This window comes from Betta splendens, chromosome 14, assembly GCF_900634795.4.
Source record: "Betta splendens chromosome 14, fBetSpl5.4, whole genome shotgun sequence".
Taxonomy (NCBI): Eukaryota; Metazoa; Chordata; class Actinopteri; order Anabantiformes; family Osphronemidae; genus Betta; species Betta splendens.
In genome coordinates this window covers 12,198,392-12,223,288 of record NC_040894.2, presented here as the reverse complement: position 1 = coordinate 12,223,288, position 24,897 = coordinate 12,198,392, and the positions used below count along the sequence as shown (strand labels likewise).

Genomic DNA, 24,897 nt, shown 5'->3' with positions numbered 1-24,897 from the left:
TACTAAATCCACCAACATGCAGCACATGAATGGAGCGGAGTGCATCAGTAATAACACTGCGATATTAAAGTTTAAAACATCACATTTCCTGTTATAAGTTCTATAATTTGCGTGCATATTCATTTTTTATACTTTTATTTTTATATACTGTTTGGATATATTTATTACTGGATGGATATAGACACCGGCGTGTGCTTCATCCAGATGTGATAACAGTCGGGCTAATTCAGGACTACGCTCCACAGACGCAGGCCTTTATTATGGGCTGGGCAGCGCCGTGTTGGCATAACATTACAGATTAGAGTCTTGGTCCTGTGATTTGTAGCTTTGGCACCGTTAGCATTGCTTACAAATAATGATTAGCCTTTGCTTTTCTCCTAGAAGAGGCGAGCACTGGGATTGCGGTAAATCCTTCCCGTGCGTCTGTCCTGCGAGAGGGCAGCGGCGGCAGCAGCACCCGTCTCCCATCACTCCTCCGGTCGGCTCCATTAGCTCTGCAGCACATCTTTCTCTTCTCCCACTTTTTGGAGTGAAATCTCAACTGCCGCCACTCGAAGCTGTCAATGAAAGGGCAGCTGTTCCTCCGCCCTCTGCCGGCCTGTCCGTCAGATGCCTGCCTCGGTGTCCCACCCCCCTCTGACCCACACACACACACACACACACACACACACACACACACACACACACACGTGGACAGGCCAGGCTCGTGTGAAAGCATGAAATGCCATTACCAGCAGGCGTCAGATTTCGTGGGCACAGCACCAGGCTATGTCTCCCCGCTGCTAACGAAGGATGTGGTGAGAAACCCATGCGCTACTTGCTAACTGCACGCCCAGCATGGCACTGTGGCCCTGCACTTTCTCTGACACACACACACACACACACACACACACACACACACACACACACACACACACACACACACACACACACTCACACACACACACACACACACACACACTTCTCGTGGCCACTGGTCGCCGGAGCACAATTCAGTAAAAACCATAAGCCAGAAATAGAAGGCAGCAGCCTTTAATGTTAGAGTCTCCTCGAGAAAACACAGGCTGCTGGTGGGATCCCTTGGAATAAATGAAGGCTTATGTGGCCAGCTCATGTGTTACCGTAAGAGAGGAGGCTGTTTTGAAGCTGTGGCTAATCAAACAGTGTTTGGAGGAACGTCTGCGGGCAATAACAGCGTATGTAGAATATAATTACAGCTGCTATAACCTCTCCTATGGTATATAGTCATTGACAGCTTTAATCATAATCACACTGAAGCCAGTCCAGTCACAGCTAAAGCATTTTGTTTTTGTTGTGTTTTTTTAGCTCTGCTAGTTTTGTGTTTATTACTATAAAGGGTATAGTTTTTGACTAAACGTCATTAACAGAAACCATCACCACTGCTGCAGCCACATTATGATCATTTACTGTCCCTGATTTAAGGTTTTACACTGCAGGTACCATGGAACCCGATCCATACATTGCTTCGATACAAGGATCGGACCCTTTGGTCCGTCTTGCTCCATCGGACATAACCCAGCTGTTGGCTCGGCCTCGTCGTTTGCATTATGCACGGCAGCTCGGTGGCGTTTCGCAGACGGGTCCCACACTGTCGGCGCAGAGAGCGGAGCTGGTGTTTTTGAAGGAGTGGAGAGATTAGTTTCATTTCCACACATGGGAGGCATGCTGGACATACTGTAGCCCGAGGACACAAAACCCGGTATATTTACATCTGATATCGGCTCACATCGCCTCTCCGGTCGTGTCCGTCACAGGGCGCGCTGCTGTCTCCCCTTCTTCCAGAACCACCTCTCTGTTGGGGCTTTTTGTCCGTCTGAGGCTAATCTATGAGTTAATGTAGTTCTAGATTTTCATACGTCTCTCCCTGCCCCTCTTTGTCCGAGCGGGGCTAGCTTTAATGAGTGGAACCCATTGTTCCTTGGAGTGGCCGCCTGCCTGCAGCTGTGGATGAAACTATCTGGCGCATTTGGCTCGGCGCCCGCCTTTGGCCTCGCTTTCTAACGGGAGGAAGAGGAGGAGGCGGCGCCGGCCAACACATTGGACGTGCTTGATGTGGACTGATGGACAGCAGACAGCTTGCCGTGTCCTGACGAAAACAAAACTGCTTTCCTAATCTACTTAGATGGGAATCCATGGAAACCAAATGCTGGCAGAGAAAGACAAGGACTTACCGCAGATGAGAGATTGAAGTGAAAGTAACTCTTTGTTGTTGGGTTATTTCCCTCAGCTCTCCTGATGTCTCTGGTGTTTGCTTGTTTCCATGGCCCATATAATCTGCTTGTACAGCTACATGTTGGACTATGTGGCAGTGTAAACTAAACAGTCACAGTCAAAACACTGAAGTCTCCTATCATTCAGGCTGTTGCTGCTTTACTGTACTATTCATTTTATTCTTTTATCTTTTCTGTAAATCATTGACATCAGCGTTGGTCAAACCTGAGGGTGTCTCACAACGTATCGCTCCTCATCCAAGGCTCATATACAACGTGTGAAGTCATCTACACAGTGTTTTCTTTAGCTCTCTAAGCTTCACCCTCCGCTTGAGTTACATTAGAAATGAACCCAAAAAAGTCACTATAACATGACTAATGCATATCTGATCGGACTTTTAGGACTCAATCAATCGGCCTCATGCTATTAAAGCGATAGATAACACTGTCCGCTTGTTTAGCCGTCCGCTAACATGCGTAGGAGGTGGAGTGAGAAGGATTTGTACACACTCCAAAGTGTGTGTCCGTGTTCTTTGGGCGAGTCTCAAAGTTCCAAAAGAGATTTCCATTTGTTCCCAAACGGACCCTGGTTCTGGACGGTAGGTTGTTTTTAACACCTGGTGATCTTCGTGAGCGCCACCGCTTCACTGTGCTTTGTGTGTAGCCGCTGGTTTGGCAGCAGGAGGACATCTGACATCTGACCCCGTGGGCAGGATATTGTGTCTGGGCCGCTTTTCGTGCGACCAGCAGCCGAGCGAGCTGCTGTAAGCGCAGGAATGAAGGCTCCGCATGAAAGAGCCCAGATTACGTATTCTTCTGGCCCATTTAGAGGAAGCGAAGCCTTGAGAGGTGCCTGTGGTAGCAGCACAGGTGCGACTGCGAAGCGCACGCGCGCTTCCATCTTCACCTCAATCTTTCGCCCCCTGCACCTTCTTTCTCCTCCCGTCTGCCTGTTTCAGAAGCCCGCGTTTCGCCACCTTCGGCTCTGTGTGTTTTATCATCGACCCTCATCTCCTGGGTCTCGGCGCGTTTCTGCACGCACAGTCTTTGTCTTTTATCGCCAATCTCGCCTCGCTTATCAGGCCCCTTTTATGCTCATTTTTCCCCTGTCTGTTGTTGGCATGATTTGATTTTTCCACAGTTTCATAATAAAGTCCTTCATAGTCCTGCGTCGAGACCGCGATCTGTTAACTAGGACGTTAAAGGGAGAAATATGAAGTGGAGACAGGAGCCTTCATCTGCATGCATGAAGAACATTAATCAAATCAAATCATCAATCATCAATAAAATCCATGAAGTGATGTCTTACATCACTCCCTTGATGCCAGACCCTGGTTCCCACAGTACATTACCCACAATGCAGCTCGTTCATCCACATCTGTACACAGCTGATCAGACACTGAAGCATCCACTGACTCCTTGAACAGATTTAATGCACCATCCCACAGTGTGCTTCACTCTGCAGACCCATGCCTGTCTCTGTTAGCATGGCTTCAGTCAGCGAGAGGCAGCGTCGCTGGCCGGAATCCATGTGTGTGCTGCAGTGCGTCCACGTGTGAGAGATCTCTGGTGCCCTCTCTCTGTAGACCAGTCGGAGTCCGTGCTTGCTTGCAGGTGGCCGACCTGTTCTGCGTCAAGAAAATGAGACACAAATTAGATTTTTATTGTTGCTTTTTGTGTTTTTTTATAGTTATTAAATGTGAACAGGTTGCCTTTTAATCCAGAATAAATGAAAATGCTTTTAGTCGATTATAAAGATTGTTGATTATATAAATTAAAGCCATTATCACTCAAGTCACTGTGCAGAGCTTTATGCTAAGCTAGTTATTATTAGGCTTTAAGCCATATACTAAACCCTGAACCACGTATGCGTTGCTTCTGCTATCAGTCCTGTCTCCTTGGGGGTCTCTCACCTTGACAGGTTCTCTCTTGATTCCCAATCGATCTCCCTGCTCCCGTGTCACGCCTGATCGGCCCTGGGGCCCGAGCAGACAGCGCGCTGCTGCGCGGCTCCACACCTTGGGAGCTCAGCTGTCGCGGCTCTGCGCCTAAAGCCAGAGCATCGCGTGCAACCGCTCCAGCCTCTAATTAAGCTTCTGAAGGGAGCGACGGCTTTTATTAAGAATGGAGACATAACGCGGTGTACGACTGCGTCCTCCGCTCGGCTTCGCCGTGCTCCACGCCCCAGCTGCGAGGGAGGCGAGCGGGTAAATGAAAGACGCCGCTTTCGTGAGTCTGCTTGAAAACGTTGATACGAAAATCATGTTCCTGATGTTGTTGCAGTTGTGCATGAAGGAATATGAATGCGGGGGGGGGGGGGGTCTGCAGCTACTGGTGGAGGATGACTCCTCCAGATGATCCTGTGTAGCAGCAGCAGGAGCAACACAGCTGGAATTTTTATCTCCTTTGATATCAGGGCCGCATGTAATGTGGAAAACACCCCGGGTCGGCTCCACTTCCTCCTCAAACGATAGGGGTTTCACATGCCAGTTGTTTTTTAAAATCCCCTCGGCATCTGTAGCTCAGTCCTCGGATTCCATTCAGATAGTATTCTGTTTTGCTCCCTCTGAATCAAATCGGCCACGTCTTGGCATTGCATTCCATTTTTTTCTTTTCTTCCTTTCTGCTTGCGGTTTGCTGCAGATCAACAGATCAAACAGTCGCGCCCAAAGTCAAAGCTGCCGCTTTAAAGGAAATGACTTAATTTGCACCTGCGTTAGAACTGGTTGTGTTGTAAAGTGATGCGTCAACAGCTCATTGACCGAGTAGGTGGAGTCTGGTAAACAAACAACCCTCCCCTCCTGTTAGGCCTCTGCCCTGCGACTTCAGCCTGAAGTCCCGCTCCATCTTGGAGGCCAACTTGGAGGAAGTGCCTTGGATGTTGTTGCCGTCTACCCAGAGGGGCTGCGTGTTGAGACGCTCCCCTCCCTCCTCCCTCCTCCCCTCTTGCCCTTCCTGCCTTCCCTTCACACCCCCTTGCACTGATCTCCCAGCACATCTATCTCTCCCGAGGCGACAGCCCCGTCTCCTTCACTAGAACTGTCTGGCCTGTGGGGTCCACATTATTAGACAAACACACACTCAGGCTGCCAACATCATCATCGTTGTCATCGTCGGCTGCGTTACAGTGGGGCGTTAGGTGTGGGACGGTAGGACTAATGATATTCGCTTGTTTTGTTAACCTGGGTGACGTGTTCGGCTGGCACCTCGGCGGAAAGCGCGTCTAAAGCCTGTGTGTGTGCCAAGAATTACAGGGAGAGCAGCGATAACCACTCAGGTTCATAGTAAGCCGAACTATGAGCCCGAGCAGCTCAGCAGTCGGCTGCGAGCTGACTCACGTCGGGCTAACGGTGATAATAGGCTGGCAGAGTGTCAGGATGACTCAAAATGCGCTTGACTCACACACATCTGCTGGCAGTGCTCTAATAGGTCACTGTAGGATACAGGCCCCGCAGTGAATGCTGAAAGTCAGAGAGACACACCTACAGCTTAGCTAATGCTTTATGAGCGTTTGACAGAATTAAGTCCTCTGCAATTACTACTGAATGCCATGACTCAGGCCTTCGCAGAGGCGGATTAAATCAATTAAGCCGAATCAAAGGTAGAGCAGGGTTACAGTGTTCACATTGTGCAGGCCTTCAGTCACATTGGAGGGATCCCAGACATCTGGTTTGGAGTCTGGTCATGATTCAGAAGTCACTGATGGAACCACTGTGGTACCGTATTTGTTTAATGCAAAGTATAGTGTATTGGAAAAACATAATATCATAATATAATAATAGTATTAATCAGCAGCAATTAGTTAATGTGGGCAACTGAATACATGCTGTGGTTGGTGCTCATAAGCTTTGACTAAGTGTGTTTTCCTTTCTTTTATTGTTACCTTTCACCACCGGAACAGATGTGGAACGTTAACGTAACACCCACAAGAGGCTGTTTTGAGCTGTTTTTGCCAAAGCGCTGCGTGTTGACGCGCTGCCCCGCGATCCACAGCTCTGTTATTTTACCACGACCCCGCTGTGGTGGGCAGGTGTGAAGGGGAAGCGGGAGGGACGTGGGAACGGAGTGGTCTCAAAGGTCGGGGCTGCCCGTGGTCGGCCTGTGATGTGGTCTACCGGCAGAGAGCCGGGTCCGGACGGCGTCTGGCAGCTGCTCTTTGCCGCACGGCGCTGACTCCTCAAAGGGACGGGCCTTGTAAAAAGCTGGTTCTGGTTTGCAGCCCACCCACATCGCAGCGCAGCTTGAATGGACCTATCGGAGGGAATGCTGTGCTTTCCCCACAGTCTTTATCACCGCTTGCCAGGAGTTTAATTTTATTTACTGCGGTCTACAGTGGAGCTCAGTTCCTTTTTTCTCTCTCTCTCTCTCTCTCTCTCTCTCTCTCTCTCTTTCTCTCTCTCTCGCTCGCTCGCTCGCTCTCCACCTCCTTTCTGCTGGCTGCAGGTGTGTGTTCACCCAACCGAGGAACTGCATTGGCTTGCCTACAAAGCTCCCAACACAAAAATGGATCAGGAAATTCTGGTTCCACTTTCCACTCAGTCCCTCCCCTCACATGGCAGTAAATGCCACCAACCAGTAACCACCCCCCCCTCACCTCGACCCAACCACCGCTGCAGGAGATAGGTGAAGAGAAATTACTGCCACTCCATCGCTGTTCAACGCATGACCTTTAACAGGCTGCAGCAGGAAAGTCCAGTTGAGACGGGATCCTCTCCGTCCACAGCGTGTGAGGTCACCAGAAACAGACGCCCACGGCTCTCGCCCCCTCAGGGCAGGAGGAAGAAGAGCCAGCAGAGGAAGTGTGACTGTCTGATGTGAGGCTGCTTAGTGACTTTGGAGCGATGACGGATCAGGTTGCGGGGCCAGTCGGGTCTGTTTGGTAAAGATGAATTGATCAGTCTCTGTGAACAGGTCTTTTTCACTGGAGTCGTGTTTGTGTTGGAGACCCCAGACCCACCCGGAAGGCATTAACCGCACAATGTCACTTCTCACAGGTTGGAACTATCTAGTAAAAAAACTATTTTTAAAAGAATGAAACAGGAAGCAAGTGGACAAACTCCCCAACTTGTAATCTTTAATTAACCTGCAGTAAAATAGGGATCTTGGCTTTGTAAGAGCTCATAGCTGTAGAATGCAGGTACTGTAAAGTCTGATCCACGCTAAGGTTCACAGCTGTAATGTAACCCACTTTCCATTCCACCCAAGTGAAATAAAGAAGCTGTCTAACCTGTTTTTTTTGGTTACTTCCAAACTGAAAGTCTGCAGTCTGGGGCTACAGACACTCATAACAATAACAATCATAATAATCATTATGAATTGATTAATTTCACAATTAAGAAAAAAGTAGTATTGAAAGGTCAGGGACCCGTCGTCCACTAAACACAAGGCAGGGATGTTTTCATGGGGCCAGGAAGAAGTGAGGAGAGACCCCACCAAAGCCAAGACTGGAATAAGTATGTTTAGCAGGAAATGACTTAAGGAGCTTATTCAACCTTAGGCTGGTTTAGTCATTTAGCAGAGGCACGTGTTCTGTCAGCAGCACATCTTCCCCTTTTTACAGAAGGAAACAACACAGAGGATTCCTGTTTACAAAAAGCCCCAGCCAGCGTATTAAAAAAAGGCATCGCTCCAGACGAATCTGGGTTTGTCTGTGATGGCACCGGGCCTGACAGCAGCAGGGGGTCAGGTGTTGCCCCTCAGCTCCATGTGCTGTAGCTCAGCCTCTGGTCTGGGGTCTCTGAGGGCACGGCGGTACCAGCATCACCAGCACAAGCATCACTGTACAGTAAACTCGTGTTGTGTTGCATTGTGTTGGGCAGGCTGGGTCTGGCCCAACATGCATCACCTTCTCTAATTATATGTTTTATATGGGAAACTATGTTTAAGTAAACATCCTTTGTGCTGTGCCCTGAGCCGTCGGACGACATTTTGGATGACGGATGGTGTTCTCCTCCACGGGGGCCCATTCTCTGTCAGAGGCAGCAGCCACAGCTCCGCCTGGCTCCGTGTGTGTGTGTTCTGTGTATATGCTCCGTTATGAGTGTGTATAAGGTCGTATTGACTGTGTACCGTTGGCGAAGCGAACAGATGTCGGCTGTTTGAGAGCCCCTTCGCTGAGGATAAACACTGTGACATATACGCCGCGTCTCTGATCGAATCGAGGGTGAAGATTTAACCGCGTGTGTGCTGAGTCTGCAGGGTTTCTAGTCTGATGAGCTGGAAACAGACGGGAATTTCAAAAGAGAGTTTTGGCAGCTTGTCAGTTTGTGACTATTAGATAAGGCTTTATTAGTCAGGTTAGTCCAGTTCGATTTAATTTGAGAATGACGTTAAGATAGCTGATAAGGCTGCTCAATGGGATTTGGTGGTGTTTTTTTAAACAGTACTGGCTGTAAAAGCCCTTATAATAATAATAATAATAATAATTATTATTATTATTATTATTATTATTATTATTATTATTTATTATTTATTATTATTGTTATGCAATATCTTGGTAGATTATAGTTGATTTTTCACTGCATGCAGAACGTGCATGTTCCTTTATTCTGTCTGACACACACACACACACACACACACACACACACACACACACACACACACACACACACACACACACACACACACACACACACACACACACACACAAACACACTGGTAGTGGTGTAGTGGTGTTCCAAAGGGCAGCAGTGTTTACCTGCCCACTTGAGTGGATTCCTCAGCTCGCTGGCTCAGACGCTGAGGTACAGGCTGCGGTGCCTACGTGTCTACTGTCTACGCAGGAGACATTCTTAGGCCGATATCACAGCCACACACTTAACAAAGATGTTGAAAGGCCATATTGAATAGGGAGTAGGAAGGGAGGGAGGCAGAGAAAGGGGGGGTGGGGGGTGCTTGAGGACATAGATGGACTTGTCTCGTAAAGCTCATCGTCGGCGTCGGCGGAAGCACTGAAGTGTTGCAGCTCGTGAAGGGAGAGCAGGTGTGTGTGTGTGTGTGTGTGCCTATGTGTGTGTGCGTGTGTAATCAGGAACGAAGCGACTTCAAAGCGGCGTGGCAGCATTCTGTCAGCCCAGCCTGTTTACTCTGCTCAGTGGAGTCTGCATTCCTCTGTCTCATTTTTCCATGGCATTCCACAAGGAGCTCCGTGCTCCTGGCTTTGTGCCCACCGCACCCCCTCCCCCCACCCCCCCATTCTCTTCCCTCTACACCTTCCCATATACAGGGCCACATACGTGCTTCTGTACATACAGTAAGTCAGGACCCAGGAAGCCAGAAAGGGATTAGGAGGTCAGGGGACCTCCCCCCCCCCCCCCCACACACACACACACACACAATGAAACCTCAGGTGGACATCCATAGGCACAAACCTCCAGAGTCTTGAAGAGCTCTCAGCACATTGCCTGACCATAAATCATCTTATTTAACGTCTGCCTCAGAGCCAAGTTGAAATATAGCAACAAAAAAGAAAACAATTATGCTGCCAATTACAAGGTGTGTTGCAAGCAGGCGGCGGCGACATCACACAGATCCTATGATGGTGTTTTTGAGACTGTTTACTTTTAGGGTTGCTACGGATACTGTGTGCGTATGAGCATGGGCAATATGGTCACAAAGATCAAAAATAACATGGAAAGGTCCTTAATTTAGCTGCTGTGTTTACTTGCTCTCAGCTTTTATGACTGTGTTTCTCCAACAGCGCCCATAGGTGATTATGGGATTCCCTGCTCAGTGAAGTGGAGCAGTAATGGCAGACAGTGACATCTGTGGAGGAATATGTCACTGTTTTTTTTACCTTTTACATGTTTTCCTCCTTTGGAAAAAATGAAGGCTCTTTCATAACAGTCGAGTAGGTCCTGACAACTGCACAGCGACTGCAGTCATCTAAAAGTCATCCCCTTCATTTAGTTTATAACCTTTTACATTCTTTATTCCCCCAAATATTCTAAATATTTATGCGAGGCCTTGGGGAGATCTTTCTAAGAAGTTCTTTTCTAGGCATCAGCTGAGTAATCTGATTTATTTTATGGCAGATGTCCTCTGTCCAGGAAAAGAAGAGTTAAGACTGAAGCGTGCGGGTTAAGGGATATAGCAAGAGTTCATACTCAGGGACAGATGTGGAATCGTTTGTGAGGAAAGAGGAAGAGAATGGGTGAAGCCTTCTGCCCGCTGGTTGTCTCACGTTCTGCACAGATGTGTAAACACGGATGCTGATTAAAGCTCAGACATTACATGTGACTCCAGTTAATAAGTGCTTATTAATATGAACTGTGTTTAGGTGAATTCTGGTGCAGCAGGTTGACTAAGACTATATCAGGTCTGAGCGACCAGATGCTGTTCAATCTGAAAGCAAAATCACGAAATAATCAGATGGATATTAAAATGAAGAAAGTTTTTTTTCCTGTTAACTACCATTTATTCACGTTCAGCCATAGGAAGCAGGTGACGCTGCGCTGTACCGTCTTTTAAATGCAGTTACGTTGTTAAAATTCCACTCCAGGCATTTCAGGCTGCGCCTGTCGTCTGCATGAACAAAGCGAAGCTCAGGTATGCGTCGCTGCACAGCGGCTTTCATGTTGGGCCCGTGAGCCGCGTTTATGGGTTTTTTATGGTTTTTAGCCTTATGAGCCTTATGAGTTTGACTGGGAGAAGAGGTGAGATGGACGCTGGGGCAGCAGCAAGAGGAGGAAACAGCTCTGTGTCACATGTCATAATAAAGTTTGACCTCTTTAAGAGACGCATTTTGCTGCAGATGAGACCTGTTGGTTTGGGGTGCATGGGATTGGACTTCCATATAAACGAGTGGTGTTAAGTGCACCCGCCCCCAAGAGCCTAGTGACTTTTATGGTTTATGTGCAAGTGTGTAAAAAGGCACCTGTCTTTCATTAAAGACGCCACACTGGGTCTCTGCGGGCCTTTTATTTTGCAGCCTCCTCCCTTTCAGCTGGAGCTGCTCTGCAGATATGACGTTGTGCATCATATTATGATACAGTACATGTGTCAACCAGCCCCAGCTCACTGGGTCTGACACGCTTTAAAGCAGCTTATCAGGGTCCATCACATGCTGCAGGTGTTGTGAGAGTGATGGTTTTATAGTGAATCTGCTGGTGCCTGACCTTTCCTCTAGCACCATCACCTGGTCAGTTGGATAAACTAACATTGCCATTGTCATCAAAGTACAGTCACAAGCCTTGCTGTACTGTGTATATGCAGCTGATCAAAACATTTCTGTCTTCTGCCTAAAACCCCTGTGACCCCCCACACTTTGCACATAGTTGACCTTTAGTTCAGAGACTGACGCCCGGGTGTCCTCTCTGACCGATGCTGTGGAACCCGAGGGCCACTGAGAGTCACCTGGAGGGCGCGTGGACAGGCTCAGTGCAGTGCTAACAAACTGCAGGGTTACCAAGCCGCTGGTTTGTTATGACAGGGAAGTGCTGTGTTTATGCTGAACTCAGAGCTTTGAAATGTATAGCGTGGCTCTGGCCCGAGGCTGACGGAGTGGCGCTGTTTGCTGGTGGCGTGTGTGTGTGTTTGTGTGTGTGTGTGTTGGTGTGTGTGTGTGTGTGTGTGTGTGTGTGTGTGTGTGTGTGTGTGTGTGTGTGTGTGTGTGTGTGTGTGTGTGTGTGTGTGTGTGTGTGTGTGTTTAGTCTGCATATGCAAGCATCCGTTTGCGTTAATGGGACCTCAGGACCTGTGCAAGGGGCCGAATAGCTGAACCCAGTGCTGAGGATGAAAGGGTCGGGGTCACGGGCGTGGCCGGAGCCATCATCAGGTGTTGTCAGGAAAAAAAGCATTCGCTCATCTGCGCTGTGACGGTGCACACTCACTCTTCATCCTCCTGTCTTTAAGGCCAACTCCTTTTTCCTCTCCAGGTCCTTTCTTTTCTGTCTAATCCCTTTTATAGAACAGAGAGACAGTCTGACGGGCCGGGAGCTTGGGGGGGAAGCGCTCCTACTTATAGAAAGCGCCCGGGCAAATTTGAGGCTGCTGGTAATTATTTGGGCCTCATTATGGGATCACGTTTCCCCGAGTCATTCTCTGCGGTAACGTTACTGGATATGGGGCTGACACTGTCAATAAAGCGCGGGGGGAAAGATGACACGCCTTTTGTTTTGACAGGACCAAAGCTGTAATACCTCCTGTTCGTTTGCATTTGCAAAGAGAGAAAAGGCGGGCGGCCCCGGAGCCCACTTGTTCCAGATGCTCCGACGGAGAGGGAGTCGCTCGTCTCCCCTGGCGCTCCGTCCGGTGTCGCTCCTATCTGCCTTTTATGTGGGTCTACTTAGCGCGGGGTCATGAGACACGGGCCTTTTGGACTGGAGTGTGTGTATGCATATGTGTGTGTTGGTAGAAGCCACCTTACATCTACTTAATCCAATGACAGATGTTCATTCTAACGGTTTTTAGGCAGATGCTACTGATGTTTCCTCAAAGGAAGGAAAGGGTCACTGCCTCAACCTGTTGCGTCACTCGTCCCAAATGGGGGTGCCACACAGACACACAGACGCACACACACCGCACAAATGTTAGCAGTGATCCTCAGTGTTGCCCCGTTACCCGGGCAACCAGATTCTGATCTCTTTCATCTATTACATGCGGTTTTGTTTCTCCTTTTGGCAGCAACTTTTTTCAGCACTTATAAAAAAAAGAAATGTGCCTCATTGGAGAATCCTCTGCCAAGTTAAATTGGAGAAAGGTTTGATTTACACCCTCGCAGACAGCGACACAGAACCTGGACACAACTGATCTAGGTTCATAAATCCAGGTTGTGTCAGCGACGCAAACTTAGAAGCTACTGTTGTTTAGTTTGCTTGCCAGCGCTTCAAATGCGCCTGTATAAGTGTGTCTAATTACACAAGACATGGTGATATAGAACCTAAATAAAGTAGCATGTGTGTGTGTGAATTCTTCCCTCATATTCATGAATTCTAGGCCTCAGGGCGAAGCGGCCCTCATCAGTCTCAGACTTGGTCGTACGTGTGACGCTGACACCTTTCTTTCATTTCCCACTGAACCAGTGGTCTTGGTTCTGGTAACGTTGTGACCCGAGCAGCAGGTACTGGAGCGTCGCGGGTGTCGGGGAGAGGTGTGAGCCTCTTCTTGCTTCCCCGTGACGCAGGCTGACACAGTGTAGCTGCCTGGGCCGGGTTCCCTGCTGGCAGTAGATGAACGAGAAAACTCTCGTGCTGATTATTGGCAGACGAAAAAAGGAGATCTGCAGGACGACGCAAAGGGGGAAAAAATATTATTGACTTCTCACCACAGCTACTATTTATTTTGCCCTTTTTTTCTGTCCATGTATTTGTTTTTGAGGCTGTTAGGTTTTTGCCTCAGAATATTTTTAGCATAGTCTTTGATTAAGCTGCAGAGGAATGCCTTTAATCGTGGCTACAAAGGAACCGAGGGACATGTCCCCGTCAGTTTTGCAACAGATCTAGACAGATGAGGATGAGGAGGAGGGATTGAGGAGTGAGCATTGTTAACAGTCTGTGGGGAACTGTTTGCGTGCCCTGTGGTTTCTAGTCCCTGTGAAATGGAGACTCAGTGATTTGGTTTCCCAGGGCCTTTTTTCTCAGGGCCGTACAAAAACCAAAGAAGACATTTCATTCTGTCCTCGTTGCCATTTATATTCCAGCATCTTTCGAAGCGGTGCGAGGCACCAACGGTGGCACAAAGCCGATGGGTCGTACGCTTCAAAAATAGAAGATAATGTTGAGCGTTGTCATCGATGCGAAGCGCAGACGCTTCGAGGTGGTTTGTCCTCAGAGCCTCAGAGGAACCCGAAGGCAGCCGCTCCCTCCAAGCCTGTTTGGCTCAGCGTCGGGACTATTATCTGCTCTATTAGGGGTGATTGCACAGACCCGTGCATCGACATGTTTAATACTGTATGTCGACGAGATCTAAAAGCAGCCTAAAGTCTCAATAACGCGGCAGATATCCTGTCGGTGAACGCGGAGCGCTCTGCGTTTTCCCACGGGCGCCGCAGCAGCAAAGAGCAGAGGTCACGGCATCAGAGAAGTCGTGTCATTAAAGGATTGCTTTTATTTTCTTTATTCCCCCCTTTGTTACGGGGCCAAGTTCGAGCGGAGGCCTTTAATTTGGACCCAGTAAATGCGGCCTGGTGGAGGCGGCTGCCAGTGCGGCGCGAGCCAGGGCCGGGCCGGGCCAGGGGTCAAAACATCGGGCCGACCGGGAACCCGTCAGATTTCTATCTAACTTCAACCCTTTCTTCAGTTGCAACAAAGAAGCGGTTCTCAACACCCCCAACAATCGATATCTACCCATGTTTGCTATTTTATTGATGGTTCTATCTGTCTCTTGGGCATGTCTCCGTGACAACTGCAGATCCACCCTGGCTCCCTAGCTTCCTAATAACCGTTTCTGTGTGAGCGGTAGACATTAGTTACTCATGTGTTCGTCTGCTTCCTCCTCCTCCCCCCTCTCCCCCCCTGACAGACATGCACCAGCCCTTTTGTAGCACATTACGTCATTTCTCCTGGACCGGGGTGCCAGCTGTTGAAGTCACCCATGGGTCTTTTTAATTTAGGGATTTCCGCTGGGTGAGACTGGGGGGCAGGACCTCGGGCCGCAGCCACATGAAGAGGCCCAGCGGAGCGGGGCTGACCCCAGAGCTGCGTCTCGTATCGGGGCGGTTTTTACTGGAGCCGTCACGTGAGCGCAGGGGTTTGCGCCCTCCCCGGCTGCCGCGCAGCCCCTCGTACCCGTGACAGCGCGTCTGCGCCTCGCAAATGCCGCCGCTATCCGTTGAGCTCTTAAATGCAGCCTTTGAGCAGCCACGAATTTCCTCTCTTTCAGAGGGGGATCAAATGTTCCTACTAAGTCTCCCTCTCATTCCTTCGCTGCTCGGGGCTTTTGGTGCGAGCGAACGACACAGTGCATGTAATTGATTTTGTAGGTTGCCATTTCGCTTCTTGGGAATTTCTCTGGGTATTGTTTGGGAAGGAGACGCCTTCATTTGACGTGCCGACGCTTCTGGAGTGTGAAAAGCAGATTTACATCCTCAGTCTAGACTCTTAAAACGCGCCGCCTCATCTTGGTTCACGTGAGGCAACTACACGGGATTGTGTCATGTCTCAAACAAGCGAGGCTCCTGAAATCTTTATTTGTAAATGGCTCACAAACTAGTAATGCTAGCAAGTTTCACCAAACAGCCCAAAATTCCATTTAGGTTTTTTCAAAGGCTTCATGAGTCGCAGCTCCAACGAGCGTTGCCTTCATGCTTCGTCGCATCAAGCTTCACTGCATGGGAGTGTTGCAAAAACGTACTCGATCCCACCAACGTGTCCATCCACGTGTTTAGCCTCCACGATGTGAGGCGCTAACGTCTAACCAGTCGCTTTTTTGTTTTCGCAGTACCACCCTCTGTCTCTGTGCAACACCAGCGAGGATGACAGGCAGGACGCTGACTTCATCACCATTGTCAAGCTGGAGCACCGGGTTCCCCGCTGTCTGGCGCTGCTTGACAAGGTACCGACCACGCACACATGGCTTTGCTTGAATTCCTCCCCTCTCCTCTCTATGACCCCCCCCCCCATCAGAAGCAGCCAGCGGGCAGAGAGGCCCTCTTGCCACCTTGTCGTCTCTCCAGCGCCCCGTCCGCTGTTGGACTGCAACTTTAAAGAGGATATGGTTTAAGAGGGAGCTATTTGGCAGGAGCTTAATGTTTTGTTCAGGAGGGTGATCTTTCAGGGTGAAGGCTTGGACGCGAGGGGATGGACTTAGCTCAGCGGATCTATGTAGCAAGTGGCAGTGAGCCCTGGCTTTGGATGTGAGGCTTTGGAGCCCCAGCTGTCACTGGTCCGCTCTCAGCCAGCCAGAACCAGACACTTGGTGTTCTCCATTTCTGTTTCCCTCTAATATGAACGCAGCCAGAGCTCCGTAGATCCCGGCCACAGCCGTTCAGATGTATGCGACTGCAGCGACGCTGACCTGAATCTCCTTTATGTTTAAGCGCTCTGCCATGCGCGCTGGCCGGCAAATAACTCAAGTAGTGTGATTTAGAACTGTTGCTATTCCCCCCCCCCCCGTCGTTTTTCAAGTGGTGGCAAATTAGCAGGCAACAGTACAGCTAGGCGACCGTCTTTTTTTAGCCCGTGTTTTCTTTTCCCCTAATTTAAAGCCGTGTTTAGGAGCTGCCCGCCGCGGCGGCGGCGATGCAGAGGCATTCCCACACTTCCCCGCTCCTTTCTTCCTCCTCCCGCTGCTCCGTCCCAGCGGAGGGGCGAGGGGTGCCGCGGGAAGGCTGACTCCAGGGAACGCTTGTGATTAAAGCCTTGCTGAAAACACAGCGAAAGACGCCGTGAAAAGGCCGCTGCTTCCGAGCGCTTTCGCAAAGGGGAGAGAGAAGGGAGTGGGGAAATTGGAGGGGGGGGGGGGGGGTCGTCTCTCTTGTTGTTTTGGTCTTGTGGAAAGTATGCGTTGCAATAAACTCCACTCCAGCCACCTGCATCCTCGCTTCCTTAGCGAGACTCAAAGCTTCTGGTCGTGGAGGATTTATTGGGGATTCATCATGCAGCTGTTGAGGAGTTTGCTCTGTGCCTTTTGAAGGCGGATGAATCACATGGTCTGGGATGTGCGGTGTCGGGCCGGCCGCGCTCTCTGGATGGGACTTATTCACAGTTTAGTCTGGCTGCAGCCCGTCCCGCTGATCTATAGATACTCAGATGGCCGCAGAGGGTTCGTGTTGCACCACATCCACTTAGAATAGACTGTAAACCAAACAATGCGAGGCTGGAAACCTTAAAGAATACGCTTTCATTGTTGTTTTGACTCTGGTCCTCTGGAGGTTCGTACCCTGGGGTTAGAGGGATTTCGCTAAGTGCACCCACTGTGTGTGTTGCTGTGGCTTTTACTGGACGGCTCCCACACTCATCTCTAAATGTGTTGCTGCTGCAAACGTTGTTGTGGTAACGCAGGGTATTTTCAAATTAAGACGAACACGGGACAGACACTTTCGCCTCTCGAGCCGTCGCCCCCTACTGGTGCTCTGAAAAAACACGCTCTGTTCTTGGACATGAGTAAAATGCAGATTAATGTCAGAAAGTCAAGTCATTAATTAGATAATTAGATGATTCCTGCAGAATGCATACAGCCCAGCATCTTCTCTATACAGTTGCATGCAGCCTGGAAAGAGGTGATGTGACTTTTGCGTTCCCAGTTTTCCACCAGTCGTTTCACAACGTAACCCAAGCGCAGGCTACGGGATCTCTCTGCAAGCGTGTCGCGCCAGCGTTGCCACATGTGCTTCCCGCTAGCCGGGCCGCCTCGTGTTGACAGCAACACGCTCTCCAGCTAAGTCACAGAGCAACCGATGACTCAACGAGGAACGGCATCGCTGAGGTGCCAGCGGGACTGCTCCGAACTCCACTCCAGGCTTAATTAGATCTGATTAAACACTGTAATCGGCGCTTTCTGGCTGAGACTGAGGTGACCTTCCACCGCTCGCCCTGCAGCTCTGTGGAACACAATCAATAAGGCGCCGTTTGTGACAACAGCGTTGCAGCGTTTGAGTCTTGGCCTATGTCTGAACTTGTTGACTCTCTTAGAAAGCCTCGCTTATTGATTTTGCTACTCTCACATGAGGGTTTTGGCGCGATCGTGCAGCAAGCCTGTTTTCTCTAACCAGAGTTTTGACGCGTGTCTGTAAATACAGTATAGTAGTGTGTGTTTCTTACTGGCTCACATTCCCTGACGTTCCCTTTATGTTTTGGGGTTTATTTACTTTTATTGTGAAAGGTGGGGAGAAGGAGGCAAGACAGCACCATTCACACAGATACAAAAGGACACTAAGCAAAGAGGAAACATTGTATTTACATGAATAATAAAATGCATGACAACTAGTCAAAGCCTGGTTAAGTCTGTCTTCCTCTGTGGACTAGGGTTTCAGACCAGGAAGTGTGGTCCCAGGGACAGGAAGTGTTGATGCTGACTTCACGTTGTTGCTTTTAGCAGAGACAGGGGCTGGAGGCTCAGTGGCAACTGCCTTTGGCTTCTCCTCCCTCGCGTAGCCAGGTCCAGCGTCTCCAATTCATCGGAGGCGAGTGGAGGAGGAGGAGGAGGAGGACGGACACAGGGGGAACATCTGGAAAAGCGGTGATATTTTAGCTTGTGAGTGCAAATGCAAAAAGCAGCAGGTACACAATGGACATTTTGGCCGATATGAAATGCGTCAGCGCTGGAAGACGTTTGGGCTCGCTTTGATATCCGTCCCAAGAAAATTCATTATTGGCTGTGCTGCGCCAGGCTGCTGCACAGGTTTTTACAAAGTTTCTTTCTTCTGCCGGTCAGGGCTGTACTTGAACTTCTGCAGCCTTGGCCACGCTTTGCTAATCGACCGGCAAGGACCGTGCACATCTCAACCCCCGCGCACACCTCTGATGAGCCTTTTTAATCTTTCGAGCATGCGAAAACACTACACACACACACACGCACACACACACACACACAAAGGCACGGCGGCATATTTACAGCTTCCATTTTGAGATAAACCATAAATGGCTGAAAACCACACGGGGACATTTCAAAATGTGTTTTTCAGCCCTGTGTGCAGACGGTACACGCTTTTCTTCATGTTATCCTGAGGGTCGTGTTTCTTCTGCTCTTCGTCAGATAGGTTTACATCACTTTGATCATTTCATTGTGAGCGCAAACGTTTTGTAGGAGTAGCTCTGGGCTTATCTTTCTCAGGCCTCCTTCTCCTATTTAGCTCTTCACACACTGAACTCTTTATATTATAGATATTTCCTCCTCAGCACTTGACCCCGACTCCCGTCTCCCTCCATCTTTAAAGTTAGGTGCCGTCTGAGGTCACACTATCAAAGTGCAGATAAATCTTTGTTCACATAATAACTGGACTCATTATGTCTTTTATTCTAACTGTGATGTAATTTGTCTGAAGATGCTTTGTCTTTGAGGACACAACTTTTATTTTTGCTCATTTCATGATGATGCAGATATTAAAAGCCACGATCACAGGGGGTTTTCAAGAAGCACAGTGCCAGTACACAGCACGATTAGGAGCAGTGGTTGCATCGGCTGCAGCCTCTCTTCCTGTGGTGGTCATGGAGTTTGTGCTAGAACACGTGTTTATGCATGTGTGGCCAGTGTGTTTGCATGCAAAACTAAGACATTAAGACATTTCCAATGAAAATAGCTGAGGATAGACATACTGTATAAACAATATATCTTACTAATCTTTTATTTTGACACTTTACCAGTCCATCAAAGGATCACAGGGAGATCAGAAAGAGAAACATGCTAAAACAGCATGTCAAGCAACAGGTAACTTCAGGCTAAACCCTGTACAACCTACTGTGGATTAACGTTAGAGAATGCAAATGAGCGGTCCTGTTGTCGTGGTCGTGGCGTTAGCGTTGTATTAGCGGGACACGACCCGCAAATTGGGATGACAAGTTTTGTGTTGTTGTCACACAAACAAGGAGTGTGTGTGTGTGTCCCTGGGGCCCAGCCAAAATATGTTTTGGACAAGGAAGAGTCCTGAGCAGCATGAATGCTCTCAACATTCCGGCCCTGGAAATCCACCCTGGCTTGTTGTTTGTTCGCCTCAGCTTGTGCACAGTTCTAGTGCCATTTTCTGCTCATTAGCTACAGATTGTCGCAGATTGTTCTTTGTTGGTGGTGGATGAATCCCTGACTTTTACCTTCTTTAGTTATCTGCTGAAAACCCACAGATCCAGCACCGATCTGTGGACGCTATGAGGCGGGAGCACGACTCCACGGAAGCCTGCTTTTAAAAACGTGTTTACTTTGGGAGACGTGGCTCACAGTGGGTCACAGGTAAGTGCATCTCACCTTGACCTGCATCCCCGCCGCCTGTCAGCTCAGTTCAGCGCTGTCATCGTTCCCGGCGAGGTGCGAGTGATGACACTTGGCCCGTCCTGTCACCTTAAAGAGGTGGTACGTTGGTTTCCTGGCTGGAAGGTGCAGCCTGCGCTGCCTGGGAATAGTTACAGCCTAACACGGTCCAGCTGTGGCCGCAGCGCTCATCCACACATCTGCTCGGTTTCTCGCCCCATGCCACTGTTGCTAGGCTAAACACCAAACTCTTCCCTGTCCACAGACATAAAACCTGGAGGACGTGTTGTTTGCTTTGACAGGTGACGCACGCCGGCCCGGGCTCCGTTTCTCCCCCCGTTTCTCGCTGTTCTGCTCTTCCTTTTATTTCTTCTGGGCTGGAAGCGCTTGGTTACTGTAGGCAAGGGAGGTGTCACCGTGTCGTCTGACTCTACTGTGCAATTTCAGTTTGTCAACAGTATCGCCGCAAAACTTTTATACGCAAGCAGTGAGATGCCGACGGTGGGAAGTGGCTCTCCAAAATAGAAGCTGCTGGAGTATCACCTGTGTGTCTATGTGTCCCACTTAAAATGTTTTCTTGTAAAAGAAATGAAAGCCAATTTCAAAATATTTAGATCACTTTTTCTCAGCAGGAAAATGTATTTGTGCAATAAAAATAATAAAATTTGTAAAGTACCTTTATTTATTTGCCAAAAGGAGCAAAGTTTGATGCCTGCAACACAGATTGCATCATTTTTTCCTTTTAATTACTCATCTGGGATCTTTTGTAACTTATTCTTAGAGTTTTTCAGTCCAAAGTCAACAGATTGTTTTTTCGTAATGTTGCTCTGATCTGTCTTCAGATCTGCAACGTTCAAGTCGATGCCACCAACGGAACACATTTCCACTGTGTTTTGTCCCATCTGACAGGGTTTGTGCCACATCAGTGCTTCAGTGAACTCATTACTTACTGAATAGAACAAGTTTCAAGTATTTCACAACAGTGATGCAGAAGTGACAGAAATGCATGTTAGAGTAACTAATGAGGATTGTTTCTACATACTGTAAGAAGTACTGTATACTACACATACTGTAGTAAACATGCAAACACACGTGAGCGTCTCCGCACGCTCTCACTTCACCGCTCGCGCTCCCCGGGGGGGCGCTACCGGTATTAGCAAACGAATCCGCAGGCGTCCACATTAGGGCAGCACATCTCTCACCTGCCACTTCAAAGGGAGCGCGCGGGCGTCAGGGTTTCATCGAGCCGCGGAGGAAAAAACTAAAACAAGAACGCTGACCTAAAAATAGAAGAGTGTCCAGCCCAGATGATGCAGCTCGGTGCCAGAATCGCTGTTGGTGAAATACCGACAAGCGGTTGGGAGGCACCGTGTGATGGAGCTGATGAGGTGCAGCTGAGAAGGAAGCAAAGAGCCCAGACAGGTGCCGGAGGTTTGTCACAAACCGACATTTGTGAACTTCCCTCTGCGGGAACTGGTAACGCTTCATACCTCAGTCTTGTTTCCGGCTGCAGAGCTGAAGATGTGTTTCCACACGGGGATGGCAAATAGGATCGTATGATGAGTGCTTAATGGCCCTGCAGTTACAACGGTACTATATCACTGTCTCCGCCTGATGAATGAGGCGTTCATAGCGCAGTAACTTATTATTACTGGAGTATTAGTTCTTTGATCCTGCTTCAGTTTGAACCCTGGAGTTCTTTAGAGGGGCGGCTCGTCAAAATAACTCGGATCGGGCCTGGTCTTGCCCCGGCTATGGGGAGAGGAGGCCCGGAGGTGTGCAGGAAAAGCTGACTCCAGAGGCTTCGCACTGGAGTCAACCTCACTTCCTGGTGCTTGAAAGGGATCAAGGGAAACACTAGTTTCAGTCTAAGCATTTCTAACTTTTATCTTGACCTGAAAAAAGGGACTCGCGGACTCTCTGAATGTGAACGCCCTTGAGTCCCTGCTCCGGAGCCACAGTAGCACGCAAGATGCCAGGACATTCCTTTATTAATGACAAAGGCGAATGGTGAAACATGAAGAGGGACAAAGAGAAGGGAGGAGAGAGTCGGGGAGGTGAACGGGTTGATTCAGACGAGGCCAGAGGGCGACCCAGCTTCAAGGTCAGGCCCGGCTCAGGAGCAGGCCTGTTGACAGGAAAATCAGTCTTTTAAATCTTTCTCCTGCCTTTTCGCCCCCCCTGTTTGCCTACCCGATTCGCCTTCCACCCTCCATCAGTTCATCTGGCACATCCCAGTTCTCATTGTGCAGGCTGAGCCGCTGGCCCTTAAGATCTGCATTAGAATGTTGTTTTTATATAGCAGCAAGCGGAGGCATGTGGAGCCTCTTTTGAACTGCTCAGCAAACAGATGGAGGTTTTCACGCTGCCTTTATGAGATTAAGTGAAACATTTCCCCCCTGTTCCTTCGCCCTCCGCCGTCTCCCTTTCTCCCTGTCTTACTGTCCTCTTCCCTTTCTTTCTGTCTTCATCTCCTCTTTAAAACTGTTTTTTTTTTTCTGGCTCGCCTCAGGCTCGGGCAAAGGCGCGCCACTGCTGAGAGTGAAGTGGAAAGTAGACAGGTTTGTGTTACCAATAACTGCTTCCCCAGGCAAGAAAGTGAACACTTAGCGTCGCGCAGGGTTTAAAGCAATCCAGCAAACAGGTCCTGTGAGCCTGACACTGAAGGCCAAAGGGACCAAGTTCACGTTTGTGGAGCACGAAGCTGTTTATCTATTGCCTGGATTCATGTTCGCAGACACTTTTACGCAGACATACTGTATAGACTTGTGTTTATCTCTAAATCTCATCAAGTCCAAACTTTTAGCGTGTCCAATCTTTGGTTTACGGACTCCCTGCCATCCCAGTCAGCCTGAGTTGTACAATCTGTTCTCACACACATCCTGTAAAGTAACATTGAGAAGGTGGTAAACGCACAGTGGAGACATACAGTATTGTTGCATTAAGTTAAATCTCAATAAATTGCAGGTTTGCCTGAGTACAGTAAATGCCAGCGATGTGGTAGGTATCATTTCCATGAGCAAACATCCCAGAGGCAGCTCTCACAGTCAGTGTGATTTGATTTGATTAGATTTGATTTGATTTACACTGATCGTCTTAAAGGAGCTAGTGAATGGTGTTCATGCAGTTTGGTGCATGATTTGAAGCTTTCTTTGTGTCTACGTTTTCCTCATTCACAAACAACTAGTGTTCAGTCGCCGCTGTGCCCCGTGTGTGTGTGTGTGTGTGTGTGTGTGTGTGTGTGTGTGTGTGTGTGTGTGTGTGTGTGTGTGTGTGTGTGTGTGTGTGTGTGTGTGTGTGTGTGTGTGTGTTTGCTCTGCAGAAAGACACGGCTTACTGCACGGCCTGTTCCAAGAATGAATTCCTGGAGGCTTACAAGAGCTGTTGAATGAGATGGAGGTCTGAGGGCAGGAATGATGGGAGGGAGGCTGCTACAGACTATAGGAGGGGTGTCAGGCTCTCACTTACAGGCCTGATTAAATAACAGGATGCTTTATGAAAACAAGAACATTATCTGCCTCTTAAAAGGCCGGGAAAGGCCCTCTAATTGGCTTCCCCTGGCTCTCTGTGCTGCCGCACGTCGCTGAGACAGAGGAATCCTCCGCTAGCCGTAAACCGAGAGGATTTCTTCGCTCCCTCATCTAGACGTATTCTCATCCGAGCTACAGGAATGTTGTCGACACGCCGACACCGGGCTTTCCGAAATGGGCCACTATTCTAACCGTGTTGAACGGGTGCAGACCGGAGGAGAAAGCCTCTGTGGGATCGGCTGAGGTTTTTAAAGAAGATGTTTGGAGAAGTGAGAAGAAAGCGTCGGAGGTGGGGTGTGGTATGTTTGTGCCCCCCCCACCCCCCACCCCCCGGTCTCTTCAAACGAGGATCCGGCTCTGCCTCTTTATGTTTCTCTCCCCGCCATCTAACCCAGGCGGTTTACTTAATTATACTTATTACAGTCAAGCTCTGCTATAATTAAAGTATATCATGATATTTACAGTTGTAATTAATTTTAGAACTATTTCATATGCTTACACAGCTTTGGTTAATTATAGTGATGGTTCAGCGAGGCAGTTGTGAGGGCTGGTAATGCACCCAAATGTCAGACCATGGAGGTCAGGTCTGTCACAAACCAGGATGCAACCATTCAAGAGCTCATATTTTACTGTGGGTGGCAGGTCTGGGCTGCAGGTGGGACAATTTAGCTCCTTTGCTGCAGAGCCATGTTTAAATGGGCCTGCAAAAGGCACTGTTAGATGTTATTTGTCCCAAGGGCCCAGACATCACATCTGCTCAGTATTGGTTTTCGGTCTGACAGTCCAAATCTCCTCATAATAAGCAGCGTGCAGTCACCTGTTGGCGGGCGTGATGGACCCGAGCCTCAGCTGTCAATAGCGCCACATCAGTCTCCTCTGACACCCCCCCCCCAAGGCTGCAGGCGTCCGCTGCACGCTCCTTTGATGCTTCAAGGATGTGTTTAGCAGGAGATAGCGTATCAAATGATGTTAGTCTTTCTCTGTCATCTTGTGCTTTGCATTTCAAATATGTGTCACGGGGCGGCCTGCTAATGAGAGAGAGGTGGGCAGACTGAACTTTAAGATGACCCCTCCTGCCTCCAAACAGGCAGCGTTGCTCAGTCAGTCTCCCTCTGTCCTCTGTATGAGACACGTGGCCAAGCCCATTTCTGGATTTAGAGTTTCTGTTCTGCGTGTGTGTGTGTGTGAGTGTGTGTGTGTGTGTGTGTGTGTGTGTGTGTGTGTGTGTGTGTGTGTGTGTGTGTGTGTGTGTGTCGGGATGAATGGAAGCAGGAGGAGGGCTGTGTGATTCAGGTCCA

The 24,897-nt window shown here is 49.0% G+C and overlaps 1 protein-coding gene and 1 long non-coding RNA gene across 3 annotated transcripts in view; one reads left to right on the top strand and one right to left on the bottom strand.

The window, feature by feature from the left end:
- Positions 1-24,897, top strand: part of LOC114868948 (E3 ubiquitin-protein ligase RNF43) — a 47,372-nt gene that overhangs the window by 13,779 nt on the left and 8,696 nt on the right. For both annotated transcript variants that reach the window (XM_029172630.3, XM_029172629.3), the window contains exon 2: positions 15,609-15,722. In XM_029172630.3, the coding sequence (XP_029028463.1) occupies positions 15,609-15,722 (114 nt within the window). The remainder of the gene's footprint in view (positions 1-15,608; positions 15,723-24,897) is intronic.
- Positions 1,017-1,936, bottom strand: LOC114868952 (uncharacterized). The gene is made up of 2 exons (XR_003788088.3): positions 1,731-1,936; positions 1,017-1,630 (listed from the first exon to the last, which is right to left on the bottom strand). It is a non-coding gene; the product is annotated as an uncharacterized LOC114868952 (long non-coding RNA).